Genomic DNA, 14,948 nt, shown 5'->3' with positions numbered 1-14,948 from the left:
TTGAGTTAGTCATATCAAGGGGATATCTGCCGTCATTTTAGCATCAAACGCCCTGTTTGTGTTTCCTCAGACAGTGTTTCCCTGTTGAGCTGTGGTGACAGTATAGTACCATAAAGAGGGACTTTGGCACTAAAAAGACTGTAACCTTGAAAGTTATCTACTTCAGTTGACTTATTTGGATGGCTGAAGCTTCACATTGGCTTCAGATAAACTTTTAAATACATTTTTACACTGAGGAACTGTGGATTTTGTCCCCCGGTCACTTACATTGTAAGTGCATTATGAAGGGATCCTCTAATAGTCAGTATGAACAGGAGGAATGATTACAGCGAGAAAAACATGTTTCAATGCTCATTTAGGCATCTGACTATTGTTTTATGACAGACTTGAAAAAAATGTGAACCTGTCCTGTAATCAGGAGGCCTCACCTCAACTCTGTAGTAAAACAAACATATCTAAACACACTTGGCTGTACCATGTCTGTCACGCAGGGGTACGAGTGTAAAGTTTGGGTAAACTGTAGTAAGGAGGAAAAAACAGTGACTAAGATAGCTCTCAGTGGAGCCGTTTGTTATATTTCCACCATATATACTCTTAAAACAGTGACACAACTGCTTTAGGAATATTTTATGACAAGTTTGTGCTGCATTGAGTGTGTAAAGCTGAGCTCGGTCCCCGGACGGTTGAACAGAGTAGAACAATCCAGTAAGCAGAGAGAGAGAGAGGGAGTGAGAGAGTGAGAGAGAGAGAGAGAGAGAGTGGACAACACCAACACCAACGGTTAGCAGACAACTATCAAACAACGGCCGTCTGACAGTCATTTGATTTCAACAAATCCTCCTCACCGGTAAACAATGTGACCAAGTGAGGGGAACACCTTGGCGAGGACTGTCAGAAACACATGACAACCAACTTTGGTTGTTGTGAGAGGCGCACCATGGCATCCCAGCCGAGGTAGGCAGACCCAAGCCGCGGCTAGCTGCTAGCAGCGGGGCGCTAGCTTCGCAGCCTGACATGTTAATTAGCGAGATACGGTTAGCTGCTGCTCACCAGCACTGAGACTTGACGCGTCTCAAAGTTAAAAGTTTGAACCTTGAAAGTATGTGAAAGTAGCAGCAGGGAGGTAGTATCGGTTTGGTTAATTTTTGTGTGTGGTTTATGTAAAAAAAAAAAAGACAGACGTGCAGTGTTTTAGCTTGATAAGCAGTTCCGAGGAGGAGGTGGAATCAGCTGGAAAGAGCAGGCTGCTGTGATTTTTACCAGCTGGTCATCGGGGCTGCTGTGTTTATACTATATATATATCTGTATATATATTTTTGCGTAAATCAAGGTTTGCTTATTTAGTTTTCAAGGAAAACGTTACGCCTACCAACACACACACACACTCACCAATCTCAATCGTCGTGTTTGACTTGAACTTGAATTTTGGATAACATGTCAGCGAGGTTTGTTTCAGCTGTGACGGAGTGTCTGTATTAATTTAATTGAACTGTATATTCCTTTTAAAAAGACAGAAAATGGTGACTGCAAAGTTAACCACTCAGTTACATCAACATGTAACTTGAGATGTAATAATCTGAGCAGAAGAGAAAACTAACTAACCACTCCTACTTCAGTCTTTCTGTCTACAACTTTTCAACTTTTTTTTTACAGGCATAAATATGCTCAGTACAACTCTCATGTACTAATATAATGATCTGGTCTCAACTTTCCTGCAGAGTGCCCAGTCTTTAGTTAGACTACTGGCCAGTCAGTTAGTCAGAGAAATATGAATATTAAAACAGATGGACAAGATAAAAGATACTAACTAAAAAAAATGAGTCTTGGATTGTTAAAGTTTTAAAGGCAAATAAAAGTAGAATATGGCTTCAGAGTGGTGGCTGTGTTTTTGCTTTGGGTCTCTCATGTATTTCCCATCATACCGAATGATGATTCACACTGTTATTCTGTCCTGTATTATTTTATCGTCTCTGCTAGCAAAGTAATACTGCCTGGCATCACATGCAATGTCAGATCATTAGCCAATAAATGGTGTGAAGCTATTTTTCCTTACAGTTAAACATGCACAGGGAAAGCGTATACTGGGAGTACACGATTATGTTGTGCCCTGTTCATTTAAACTAAGAGAGGCCTAGAAATTTGTCAGTTTTGGGAAGGAGAGCATACAAATTTGCAAACATAACAGTGAGGAGCAAGTTGATGCCTTTTTAATATATCGCTGTCCAGTTTCCAACAGAAAGAAAATCACAAACAGAGGAGCTGATGATTGCCACCCCAGATTTTTAGATATACGAGAGATCCTTTTTGAGCTCAGTAACCAAATAAAATGTGCAGCGGTGTGGAAAAAAAGTGTCCAAATTTGTGGAAATGGATGTTAGACTGTAAGCCAGTTGCATAGTCATTTAACTCTTGCACTAGTTTCATTTTAAGGGCTGTAATTAATTAAGAGTTGTACTTTTCAATGGATCTTTCAGTCTATAAATTGTCTTAAAATGGTAAAAAGTTACAAGAGTCCATAGAGACGTCTTTATAAGTTGCTTATTTTGTCCAACAGTCAAAACCAAAGATATTCCCTTTAAAATGATATAAAAACACAGAAAGGTATCAAATCCTCACGTGTAAGACGCTTTTGCTTGCTAAATGACTTAAACTGTTAATCATTTAATCGACTAATAGTTTCAGCAGAACTTTAAATTATTGCTCTTAGCTTGTTGCTGCTGGCAGAGATTGCAAAAATGTACATTGCAGCTGGTCAAAGCATTGAAACATTGCAGCTGGTCAAGGCATTAAAGTTGCCTGCATGTATAAACAGAAAGCACCCTATATGGAACCCCAAAATATGTCTGTCTCTCTCTCACTCTGTCGTTGTCTAAGATGAGATACTGAACCAGGATCTTTCCCCCTCACTTTCTCTCTCTCTGTGATACTGCTGAACTGTGTAGGAAGACGTTGTGTCCTTGTTTTTCTTAAAAAGTACAATATTCTCATATGTTCTTTGCTTCTTGTGGTTGTTTTTGGCTGCCAGTCTTGTTACACTCTGGTGTATTGGAAGTTGCAAACACAATTTGGCGTGCGCTCACATAGCCTAAGCCATAGCTTAAACAGAAGTGGCTTTTTAAGTAATTTAGAGTAGTGGTGCATGGTTAACTTTATGAAGAGGAAAATATTTGTGCCGACTGTATAATTGATACATTTGATGTAAGTTTATTAGTAGATGTTACATGCTCAAAAATGAGTGAGATTGTCACAGTTTACCTTTTCATTAGGTTGTTTAAGTGCTCTCTTCATGTAATTTACATTTTTACTACCAGCAGAAACTTGATCCCGGCTTTGTTGTTTTTGCATCAGCTGCAATGGCTGCTTTAAATTTTAAAATGTGTCGGATTTTGACGAGATGGCTTGATTTGCCGGAGTCATATTCTGAAGTGGGGTTACTGTCCGCCCTTGTATGGGTGTGCCTGATCTATGATGCTTTGTCTCCTCAGATTTAGTGCCTGTCATCTCATGTTGCTTTGAGTTCGACCGTGTAAAGTTGTGTCTTTCTAAGTGATGTGCGTTCTTGGATGAGCAAACTTGTTTTCTCACTTATGCATCTTGCAGGATTTTCTGTATAATTAACATCTGTGTCAAAAAATGCCACGACACTTTGATTCTGCTTCTCTCCACTTCGAGTTTGGCTGCTTCAGTATCAGAACTGCTTTCTCGTGGGTTAGTCTGTGTTATAGACAGGTTGTCATTTCACCTTTTTATTCCAATCAGCATCTGACGTTTTGTCGTCTGTGATCAACTTTTATGCTAAAGTCAGGAAAATGGCTTGCCAAACAGCCAACAAGGGCAGCCAGACTGCTCAAAATAGTTGACAGTTGTCCAAAGGGGTAAATGTTGAGCTCTCCTCTTAAATACTGTAGTACTGATTCTGGACAGTTTATTTTCCATACTTATAAATTCAACCACTGATCCTATTCTCAGGAACAGTTTATAATTATTTCTCTGGAGTGCTTTTGCTGTCACTTATGAATCACTCTTTTGTTTTTACTGGATGGACATAGACGTGAGCAATCATCAACAAAAACCTTTTGTTTCATGTTTGTTTTGGAAGACTAGTGTGAGAGGTTAACACAGGCACAGTATGTTCCTTTACACCTGGGTAATACTGATGCAGGGCCTTTGTGTGTGTGTGTGTGCTGTCCTAGTATTTTGGCCAGTGTCTCTGCTACATTAACCCTCAGAGACCCGCTGGGGCATCTGCGCCCTCGGCCAACATTACTGCCTTTCAGAGGCCGTAGTGGGCTCGCTAGAGTGATACTGGTATCATATGAAACTAGATGACCTAAGGCATCCATTTGTACCAACTATGTCATGCTAGCTTGTTGGAAAGGGGGCTAAATAACGCTCCAAAATTAGGCTAAATTTTGGCGGTGGTAAAACTGGCATCGCATTTTCAAAGGGGTCCCTTGACCTCTCACCTCAGGATATCTGAATGAAAATGGGTTTTTGGGTACCCACGAGTCTTCCATGTACAGACTTCATGCTAACCCCATACAGTTTCTGGCAAAAAACCATGCAGTTTTTTGCGGACAGTAAATGTGTAATTTTTTCGCCTATTCAAAAAATGGTGTATTTGAATATTTTTGCATACTGGGGTAACTAAACAGTCTTGGAATTGCTTAAATTGGGTATGACTGGAAGCCTGAGACTCTTGTGGATTCAATGAGCCCAGCTGCATTCATGTGTGATGATGTTAGTCCCCATAGTAGCCATTTCATTGGAGTGAGACCATTTTTTTTAAACTTGACCTTGCTGTATAAAATCACCTATGGTGACCTCTAGGACAATCACAGCATCATGAAACTTTACAACCATAAACTAGAGACCTAGAGCAACTTTCCCAGATATATTGACAATAAGGGGGTTTCTGAGCAATTTCTTGAACAGAAGTGCTCATCATCCAATCTCCAAATGTCAAAAGTGTTTGATACCAAATCACAGCATGAATTTTTCTGTGGTGTTCCTCAAGGTCTTGGTGTCTTAATGGGGTATTTTGGAGGGATTTTTGACCATTTTTATCAATTTTCAATTGGTCAAAAGTGGTTTTTGGTTTTGGTTTTTCACCAAATCTGTGTAATCAACTCAAAAATTGCTGCAGCAATTTATGAGACACAATTGTGCATGGGAAAGGCCATCATATACTTCCATCATAATGTTGTAAGCCCTTATACACTCTTATACACACAAACTTTCACAATTTGAATAGGCGCCTAACCGAAAGATAATGTTCATTACAGATTTATGACTAGAAAAACTGACACATTGTGCTGAGCTGCATCTCAAATTAATCTTTAGGTTCCCAACTTTCAGATGATGTATACCACTTCTATGTGGCATTTACTGTTGACCTGCCATCTCCCCCTCAAGATCCCCCTAAAAAAGACAAAAATTGGTCTATGTTGGGTCTCTAGGGGTTAATGAGTAAGTGCTCATCTGTTTGGCTTAATCCCAAATCTGTGTTGCTCCACTTGTTGCCATGGAAGTAGCCCATAGGGGCTACTGTCAGTGAAGATGAGCAACACTGCATTTTCAGAAGAAAACCACAAACTTCCAAATGTAGATAAGTGTCCAGTTCTTAGTTAGTTTATTTTAAACTGGGGTTGACTCCATGTGGCCATTTGTTGCTCCACAAAATCATTTACTATAGTAAACAACCTGGTTTTTTTGGCATCTTATAATCACTAGCAGTCATATATATCCATTTCATGTCTGTATGGCCTGCGTGTTATCTTTGGGGACTAGAGAGAACAGATGTGAATGTTTTGGTGAATCCTCATGGCGTCTGTGAGTCTAATTACACTTGTCTGTTGATATGATGGGCACTGTCTTTTCCCATTAGACACTGCCACTCGGCCCCTTGGGTACATAAGTCTGTGACACGATGCCATAAATAAGCTGTCTCTAAAATTTCTGGTATCTTTAGCCAAAACTGATTTTATCATAAGGGTGTCATTCATAGGTCTAGGGTTTATAAGAGTATAAGATACAGGCATAGGAATACAAAATCTAAAACAAATATAAAATACAGACTTAAGAAACTGTCTTTATTGCAATCACATGGTCATTGAATAGTGGAGCATGTCATCAGTTTGATGGTTTGAGGCAACTATATTCCCCTTTTGCATGTAACTGGGTAATTACATTTAGTGTTACAGTGAACATGATGTACTTATGAATGTATGTTCATTTAAGATGTGTCTGTCTTTGTAATGTTTCACAGTGTAAACAATGAAGAAAGGAACCTTCTTCGCCTCCAAGCATGGGAACAGAGGAACCAAGAAACAAGTCAAGCCAAAGAACTAAACCCTCAGAATGTACCGCTCTTTGGAGAACCGTACAAAGTAAGTAGAGTCACATACTGTAGTGCGAGTGTAGCTCCTGGGTTGATTGATTCAGACAGTTTTGGTCCATTTGTGTGTAATCATGTAGTGCTGCCTCTAGCAGCACTTTTACTGTAGCTGTTATGGATAATAAGTACAATGTGTGTGGAACAGTTTTAGAGAACAGGTTTGAATTTTTTCAAGTCTATTTTGATACACTAGTCACTTGCCATATGTACACTGAGAGAGTTATTATTGCTGTAATGATTTCTCCTGTCCTTACTGGCCATTAAGCAACTCCTCCTTGAGCTGGATTTATACTCGGGGGGTTAATGGTAGGTTATGATTTATGTTTTAGTGTTGGATTTCACCCGTTGATATCACCACTGTAACATTAGATGGATGTAGCATACCTGATTGGACTGTATCGTGTTTTAAAGGATATGGCTGGTGATTCTCCATATTTTTCTTATCGTCAACAAATCTCATGTGCAGAGCCAAGCCAACAATGAACTCACCCTAATTACAAGTGTTGTGTGTGCATCCAAAGCCTGATATATTGTCTTCCTCTGTGCTGTAAACCTCTATTGTTGTCCAAGAACTATTAAAAACATCAATGAGCCACACTGTTGCACTGGGTGACATGTTCATGGTAGTTTGTTTAGAAATGGCTGTATGCCGTATACAGAAGTACTCTCCGGAGACTAAAAACATGATCACTGTTATTAGTCTTTGGATTTGCTTAACCTGCAGTCAGTCAGGGAAAACCTTCTAAAAATTTCAAAAAAACATTTCCTACAATTTCTGTCCACAGTTAACATGGTTAAATGGGTTTTGTGTTTCTTTTTTTTTAGACAAACAAAGGGGATGAGCTTTCCAATCGAATCCAGAGGATGCTGGGCAGTTATGAAGATGTGAATAGTCCCAGTCCCTTAGCCATTGAGCCCTTACCTGTTCCTACTTATGTAACCCTCTCACAGTCAGATCAGGGTCAGCTGAAAACAGATAAATCAACCAAACCTCCATTCCATAACCAGGCCCATTACATGTCCACCCAAAGCCAAACAGGCCCTCCTAGTAACAGTTACTCCTCTCAGCCCATGAGGGCGTCCACTGCCTCCTCTTCTCCTAACCACCATGGACATTCATCCACTTTGTCTAAGGCTTCCTTGAACCACAGTCAGCTCAGCCACTCAACACATCAACAAAAGAAGAGTGAAGCCTTCTCAGATCTCAGGGAGCGTGTCAGCCTTCCTCAGGAAATGTCTGCTCAGGCTCCTGATGCTAAGCCGCTACCCTTCCTACATTCCAGTGACCATATCAAAACGGAGCCCAAAGACACACACACTAAGGACACCTTTGATTTCCATCATCTTCAAGGGTCCACAGATCACCCTTCTGCTAGCACCATGGATGTTTCCACAGTAAATCTTAAGCAGTCCCCTAAAGATGCATCTCTGCCTCAAGCCAACAAAGGTAACACACTACCCTCGCAGACCTTCCCTCCACTCCTGTCGTCTAAGCAGCCCAGCGTAGTCATGACCCAGAAGCCAACAGCGTATGTGCGGCCCATGGATGGTCAGGACCAGGTGGTCAATGAGTCACCTGAGCTCAAGCCTTCACCAGAGCCATATGTACCTCTCCCAGAGATGATAATCAACAAACCTGACCTGGGCAAAACAAAGATACTGCCACAGTTTTTGGAGGTGAGTGTATTATTTTAGATCTCATAACTGTAATATTATATTTTAAATGTAATATGGATTGTAAGATGAGCAGGTAGCACTTAATAGTAACCAGATACACTAATGGGAAAAATAATATTAATAAAATAGCAGGCAGATCATATAGAAAGCTGAAGTCTAATTCTAGGCTCTCTGTGGCCACTCGACGGGCCCCAGCCTTAAACCCTCAATGGTCTTGTACTTGTGGGAAACTTGTTGGCTAAAAACTGGAAATATTAAATACAACAATATTAGAAAAAAGTTCTAAGAGTATACAGCCAAACTAGCAGCTCCATGAGGCTGTAAAGAGGAACAGCAGTGCTTTGAGATAAATGCTAACATTCTCACAGTGACAATGATGTTTGTCATTATAATGTCACAATTTCAGTTTAGTGTGTTAGCATGCTAGCATTTTCTAATTAGCACTAATCACAAAGTACAGCTGTGGCTAATGTGAATGTCGCAAGAATTCATTGTTTGGGAACCATGATTGCCTTTACCAAATTTTGTACCAATCCATGTAGTAGAGATATTCCACCAAATGAACTGAAAACCTTGACCTGCTGGATGCGCTAGATGAAAAGTCAGATGATCGACAGAGTCCTTAGGATTCATCCTCTGTGGACCATAAATGTTTGTACACAATTTCATGTCAATATAGTTGTTAAGACTAAAATGTACTATCCTTATCCTGACAAATGGAGTGAAGCACAAGGCAAGGTTATGTTGCCGGGCAGGATTGTTAGTAATTTGCATTATTACAAATGTGCAGAGTGGTTTTGAATTTGATCATTTACATTTTGGTGAAGGACCTGGAAGTTCTGGTTTTAATGTCTCTATAAACAAATGCAAAATTTTTTTAAAAAAACATATAGTATACTGTTAAATGTAAAGTTAGGACCTGAAGCAAAGGATGTATTATCCAGTACTTTGAGTGCATATTAGTCCTTTTTTTTAAAGAAATATTAAGCTATTTTGAACAAAATGTTGAACAAAACAAGATATTTAATGTGCTCTAACATATTGTGATGGTATTCGATAACAAAAATAATTTTGAGTTGCAGCCCTGATATTTTCTTCCTTAGTAATACAAATATTGTGATGTATCGTACATAATTGTCTTGAAATATAACATGTGCCACCGACTCTTGTGTGTGGTACGTCCAGTGACTGTGGGGGAGGTGACAGGACAAGGGAGGTCGTACTTATTAACAGTTTCTCAACGCTGTTGTCTAAGCTTTGATTATACTGTACTATGGGCTAAGAGGATTGTGCGTCTGCTGATCTCAGGATGTTCTCTGAAACCTCTTCATAGTTTTGATATTTCTGCTTGACTGTTCAGGCGTTTAAAAGGATCTTAGACTTTCTTTGTTTTGGAGAATTTGGCTGAACTCCAGTTAAACTCTATTCATCGGTTTTCTGTCACACAGCTACACACAACCCTTGCACCTGCAGCCCTCCACACCCCCCTTATTCTCCTGCAGCAGCACAGCAGAGCTGAATAAGCTGCCGTTTTCACTGCTAAGACTTATCCTGTGCAGGATGGCTATAGGCAATGAGTCTTTTCCCTATTTCTTATCAACTGTTTACTCCTGAGCTAGGGCTCACATCTGCATTACATATATAAGCATGTTATTCCCAATACTGGTCAATACAAAGATGTCACTGGTCAGAGAGCAGACTTCCTTGTACACAAACAACATAGACAAATGTCAATCAGGCATCTAGGTTGCAGTTGAACTGGTGTGACAAGTGAAAATGTTGATCTTTATTTGCATATGCAACCAAAATAGTCACACTGATGGTATTCGCATTTCACAAAATGGAAAACGCATTACAGAAAAAGTAGGAGCATTTCAGAAGTACATTAAGTGCAAATTTTGTTGTCGTCTTGGGAAGTATTGTTTTACACTTTAGCTCCACTGCACTGTTAATATATCAATGTTTCCTGTTAATATAATTGCATGTTGTGTCATCTGCTGCCACATACACCAGTATGCTTGCCGCATACACCATGTTTACACATACCACACGTGTATGTATGTGGCAAGCAGCCTGTGGTATGTGTTTTGTGTGTGTATTTGACCTTAGCTGCCTCCGATAACTTCACCCCTGGGCTCAGCATAACAATAAATGAGCTTTGTCACCAACTTACATAACTGCTCTGGGGGCCCATTCACTCTGACCTTATCTCAAACACTGTCCATTCAGAAGGAAAAACTGAAAGAGAGGCCTGAAAACAAACTGAAATGCAGCCTGTTGACTCATTCACACACAGTATTTATCGGACGTTGGGTCAGCCTACGTCGCTGCCTGATGCTGCGTATTGTGTCACTCATATACTGTAGTGTTAAAAGCTGTAGTTAGTGGTGATGCTGAAAGGTTGGCATTATATTGAAAGATTTTTCTAATGTTTTGTCCACCCCCGTTTTCTACAGTATACATGGGGGGTAGGGGAGGCAGAATATAAAAATCTATGTTTTCACACAGAGTGTAAGGTTTCTAAGTTGGTCTACTCCTCTCTTTGATTGGAGATGTTTTCAATAACAGAACTCGGCAGAGACTCAGTAGCCAGACACTTCTCCGTTCTCTGTCTAGGAGCGGCTGAGATTGACACTAAAATGAGAATAGCCGAGCCATCTTAAAGGTCAGTCCACCTTAAGTGAGCCTGGCTAAGCCATTGTAACTAATTTTGGGGCTCACCCCCTTCACTTTTCCAGCAGTTGGGGAAACAATGGAGACTTTTCTTTGTCTTGAAAAGCTGCAGCATTCATTAACTGACACACTGTGGCCTGTACTGTACATTTAGTGCCAGATTTTTACATTTATGCACTACCCTATTCTTTGAAGGAGCTACGCTATAGGAGTTTCCCAGACAATGACAAAGAGGTTGACTCACATTTCGGAACATCGCTTCACAGAGACTCCAAAATGGTATTGATTTCCGAATGAATGGATATTTGACGTTATTTTTGGCATTAAAAACAAGATTCTTTTGGCCTGGCGAGGGTACTTGTTGGTCTGGCGGCCTGCCAGGCTTGTGCAATTATAGGGGAAACACTGAAGATAAGTACTCTTGTACTACAAATGACAATACCCTTACTAGGGAAAGATATGCCCTTATGGGCCTGTATATTTGCCTGGACCATATGCACCTCATCAGCAACAAGGAGTGAGCAATCTGAGATGTTACTGGAGGTAGGATAAAGGCAGATTTTACCGGCAGATTTTTTTAAAGTTTGCCCAGCCAAATACCATAAATGGTTTACCCTGTAAAACGTTAGCTGCTCAACAAATCCTCCTATGTTTGGTCTTCATTTTATAATTGCAACCAGGTTTTTCACTGTTTTCAGAAACTCATTATTATTCCTCTCCTCTCTACAGACAAGAACAAATGAGGCTCAGTGTGTTGAGGACATCTTGAGGGTAAGTCCAGCTGTTTAAATTCTCATTTTCAGTCGGCTGTTGTCTTCTGCCATTTTAATAATGTAAACATGGCAAGGGCTTACAGTATTAACATCTTACATTTGAGTTCAAAACATCTAAACCATTTGCTGTTTACACAAATATACATGATTACTGACTCACACATACGTAGGCCACCCATACAGCATTCACAAGTACATCTGCACACAAATACAAACATTAAGTGTACTTACACTTATTGTATTTCTATATACATTGTGAGACTCAGACTTTTGTTCTAAATATTTTCTATATCCTGGATACCCATATCATGGTGCATTAAAAACAAGCATTAGAACTTACATTAATGAAAATAATTGAGCTCTGAGTTCATTTTCTTTGGAAAAAAATGGTTTTAAAATCATTCTCATAACATGCACCGCCCCCCCCCAATATGCCAAACCCATATGGTTGGGAGCTGGTGTATAGATGTGATTTTCCCCACAATCGCAAAGTTGTCAGAACTCCAACAAGTGCCTAATCTAACCAGTCCACTGTGGATGGTGTTTCTTTCCCTGTTTCTTTGGGTGTTTTTAGTTGCTTACAATTACAAATACCTTGCTCAATGAGGCTACATTTCCAGTAGCTGCTTCACAGTTAAAGCATTCCAGTGGTTTCCTGTTGACTTGTACATTTTGTGTTAATAGTAGTTTAACAGCAGTAAACTTCATTACAGCTCTGATAGTGCAGCAAATGAGAGCGAGAGGGCCTGTAATCAAGGAATTATTTGCTTATTCTCACAAAATTGGTCTGTAGTATCATCTTTTACAGGTTTATGAGGGCATTTTTTCTGTCATGCTGAGATCCAACAATCTGTAGTCAGAGTGCAGGTTGTAGCTGATGTAACAAAATTTGGCTGTGCACATGTTGCGTTTTCAAATACCTGCATACTTCTAGTTGCTCAACGACCCCGTGAACTTGAGAAACTGCTGAGAAACTGACTTTTTCTTCAGCTTTTTTTTCTGTGCTGGATCAACAGTATTTTCTGTATCAGTGCTTTTGTGTGCATTCTCAGTTGTGCACTCACCTAACAACTCCACTAAGTTTCCAAAGATTAACTTGTGGGCCAATGAAAAAGTACCAACATTAAGACTGTTTTAACATTTTTATTCCTCAATTATTTTCGGAATCGCTCCAATCCCTGTGTTATGTTTTTATAATATTATTTTAAAATGATCTAGCAGCATATTGTGGCTTTGCAGTAGACTTAGCATATTAATTTCACTTACAAAGAGTTGTCAGTTAGATACCCAGTGTAGTATTGTGCCTCTGCTAGCCTTCAGAGCAGCTTGGATTCATCTGGGTATGGACTCAACAAGATGATTGATGATTTGAGTTTTATGTGGAAATTATTGCATTTTGCAGCTGAATAGTGAACAGCTGCACAGTCTTGCTGCCAACAGTCCTGTTAACCTTATCCCAAATATGCTAGAATAAGACCATGGTACTTTGCAGGTCACGCAATCAAATATTAAAAAATTCTGACTGTTTCATTTCAAACTTTTAACATTTTAGGAATAAACATGGTCAGCTGTGCCTGTCTTGATACTTCATTCTGATTAGGCATTTTTGAAATCATATCAGAGGCTCTAAACTCGTCTGACCAAGCCTCGTTGGTCCTTATCTGATGCTGCTGTGCCCTTTACCTTTCTCGTTCTTTGCTGACAATGATGCTCCACATGGTCTTCGACTTTTGTACGTCATTCGACTCAGATTAGTGTTGCATTCTGATAATAATATGAACCTCAGTGTTGAAGTTAGAGGTCTGGTTGTTGCTTGTCTGTTTCTTCTTGCTATTCTCTTCTGAGCCCACTCAACCACAAGCTGTTTACATCGTTACAACGCTGGTATTGTTTGCTTTTTGCACAATTCTCAATAAACTCTTGAAATGTTTGCTCATAAAATATGTTTTGGAGATGCTAGGCCAAATAACACGCCATGTTCAAAGTTACTGAGTTCACTCATTCTGTCCATTTTGTTTGTTGTTTAAATTATGACATGCAAATGATTTATTTCATGATATCAAATCTTAATTATGGTAATAGTTCAAGCCTTCCAGAACTATACAACTTAAATCAAGTTTCCTAAGACCAGGTTTCCCACTTGTCAATCAAAAGTTTCAGTGATGCCTTCCCCTATGTATCCTCTTGTTGGTAGCTGATATTAAGGGAACCTACAGTAGCATGATCTTCTGCTGCTGTAGCCCATCCACTTTAAAGTGGATATGAAGCAGTCCATGAAGTTAACATGATTTACTAAAAGGATTTCCACTCTAATCAACAATTATATAACTAACATGACAAATATAAACATATAAAAGAAAACAGAAACCCTGTTATATCTTTCGTGGCAAAGGCACAACCATCTTGCAGCACTATAACCAATGACGTCACAGGGTTGGTTGAACTAGCTGAGTTAAACAGATACAACGCTAGAGACGGTGAAAGATGGAGACTGGGTAGCCACAGGACAGAGGAAGACAAAAAGGGGGCCACTTTTGTATTGCTCCTGGATGTACAAATGAGTTTTATAAAGCCAAGGACAAAACAGTCCATTTTCTTAAACTGCTGCGCTAGCAAGTGGCACTAAAGAGAGAGAGCCTCCGATGGGCAATGACTCCAAGGTTTGTAGTAAACTTTTTTTTTTTTCTAGCTTGAAGTTGCTCCATCTGTTTTCAATTTTACTGTCTATAACGTGTGCTCTACCGACCACCCAACATACTCTTGACAATAGCGGTACAGAGTCATTGAACACATCCTTCACTCCAAACGGCAGCACTCATGAACACCTGTTCTCCCCCCACATCCAACCCCCACCCCATCACAGCCATGACATACAGTCCGACACACAGTCAGAGCCTAAAGATTTCCATAGCATCTCTGCAGCAAAGGATTTATGCGTCGAGAGCTTGGCTATACAATATAGCAGCCAAAATGACTTATCAGTCTTATCTGAATTCAGTTTGAGGTAGAAAGGTGACGAAAATGGACCGCAACCATTATAAACACCCGGGCCTGAGAGTATTCACCTAAAAGTCACGTTATTCCACACCATACATCATTTGATTCCTCAGCTGATGCAAACCTCCAAAGAAATATTTCTTACTATGACGTTTTCCAAAGCAGTCAGTCAGGCTCACACTTCAGACACTCCAGACTTTAGACTCCAAACTTTAGATAATCCACAGATGTTATCCCCTTAATTCTGTTATCTTCCTCAGCATCATCTTCTAATTGCAATGCGTGCAATAAAGTTTCTTAGCATGTGAGATAGCTAGCTTTTCCTTCACATGACCTAACCGCCGAAAAGGTCACACATATCTCGTGGCAAAATTTAAAAAGTAGGGTTGTAGTAGAAGTTTGTAGCCATCACGAACCAATTTAGGTATAAT

At 39.8% G+C, this 14,948-nt stretch overlaps 1 protein-coding gene across 2 annotated transcripts in view; it reads left to right on the top strand.

Annotated features, from left to right (window-relative positions):
* Positions 1-717: 717 nt before the first annotated feature.
* aff1 (AF4/FMR2 family, member 1) overlaps positions 718-14,948 on the top strand; it is a 28,555-nt gene continuing 14,324 nt past the window's right edge. Inside the window, exons 1-4 of one of the 2 annotated variants that reach the window (XM_042396006.1) lie at positions 718-954; positions 6,269-6,389; positions 7,223-8,074; positions 11,477-11,518. In XM_042396006.1, the coding sequence (XP_042251940.1) occupies positions 902-954; positions 6,269-6,389; positions 7,223-8,074; positions 11,477-11,518 (1,068 nt within the window). In that variant the 5' untranslated portion in view covers positions 718-901. The remainder of the gene's footprint in view (positions 955-6,268; positions 6,390-7,222; positions 8,075-11,476; positions 11,519-14,948) is intronic. The other variant, XM_042396007.1, reaches the window with a different exon arrangement.

The sequence above is a fragment of the Thunnus maccoyii genome, chromosome 19, assembly GCF_910596095.1.
Source record: "Thunnus maccoyii chromosome 19, fThuMac1.1, whole genome shotgun sequence".
Lineage (NCBI taxonomy): Eukaryota > Metazoa > Chordata > Actinopteri > Scombriformes > Scombridae > Thunnus > Thunnus maccoyii.
The sequence above is the reverse complement of the archived record's forward strand: the minus strand, read 5'-3'. Positions and strand labels throughout refer to the sequence as shown.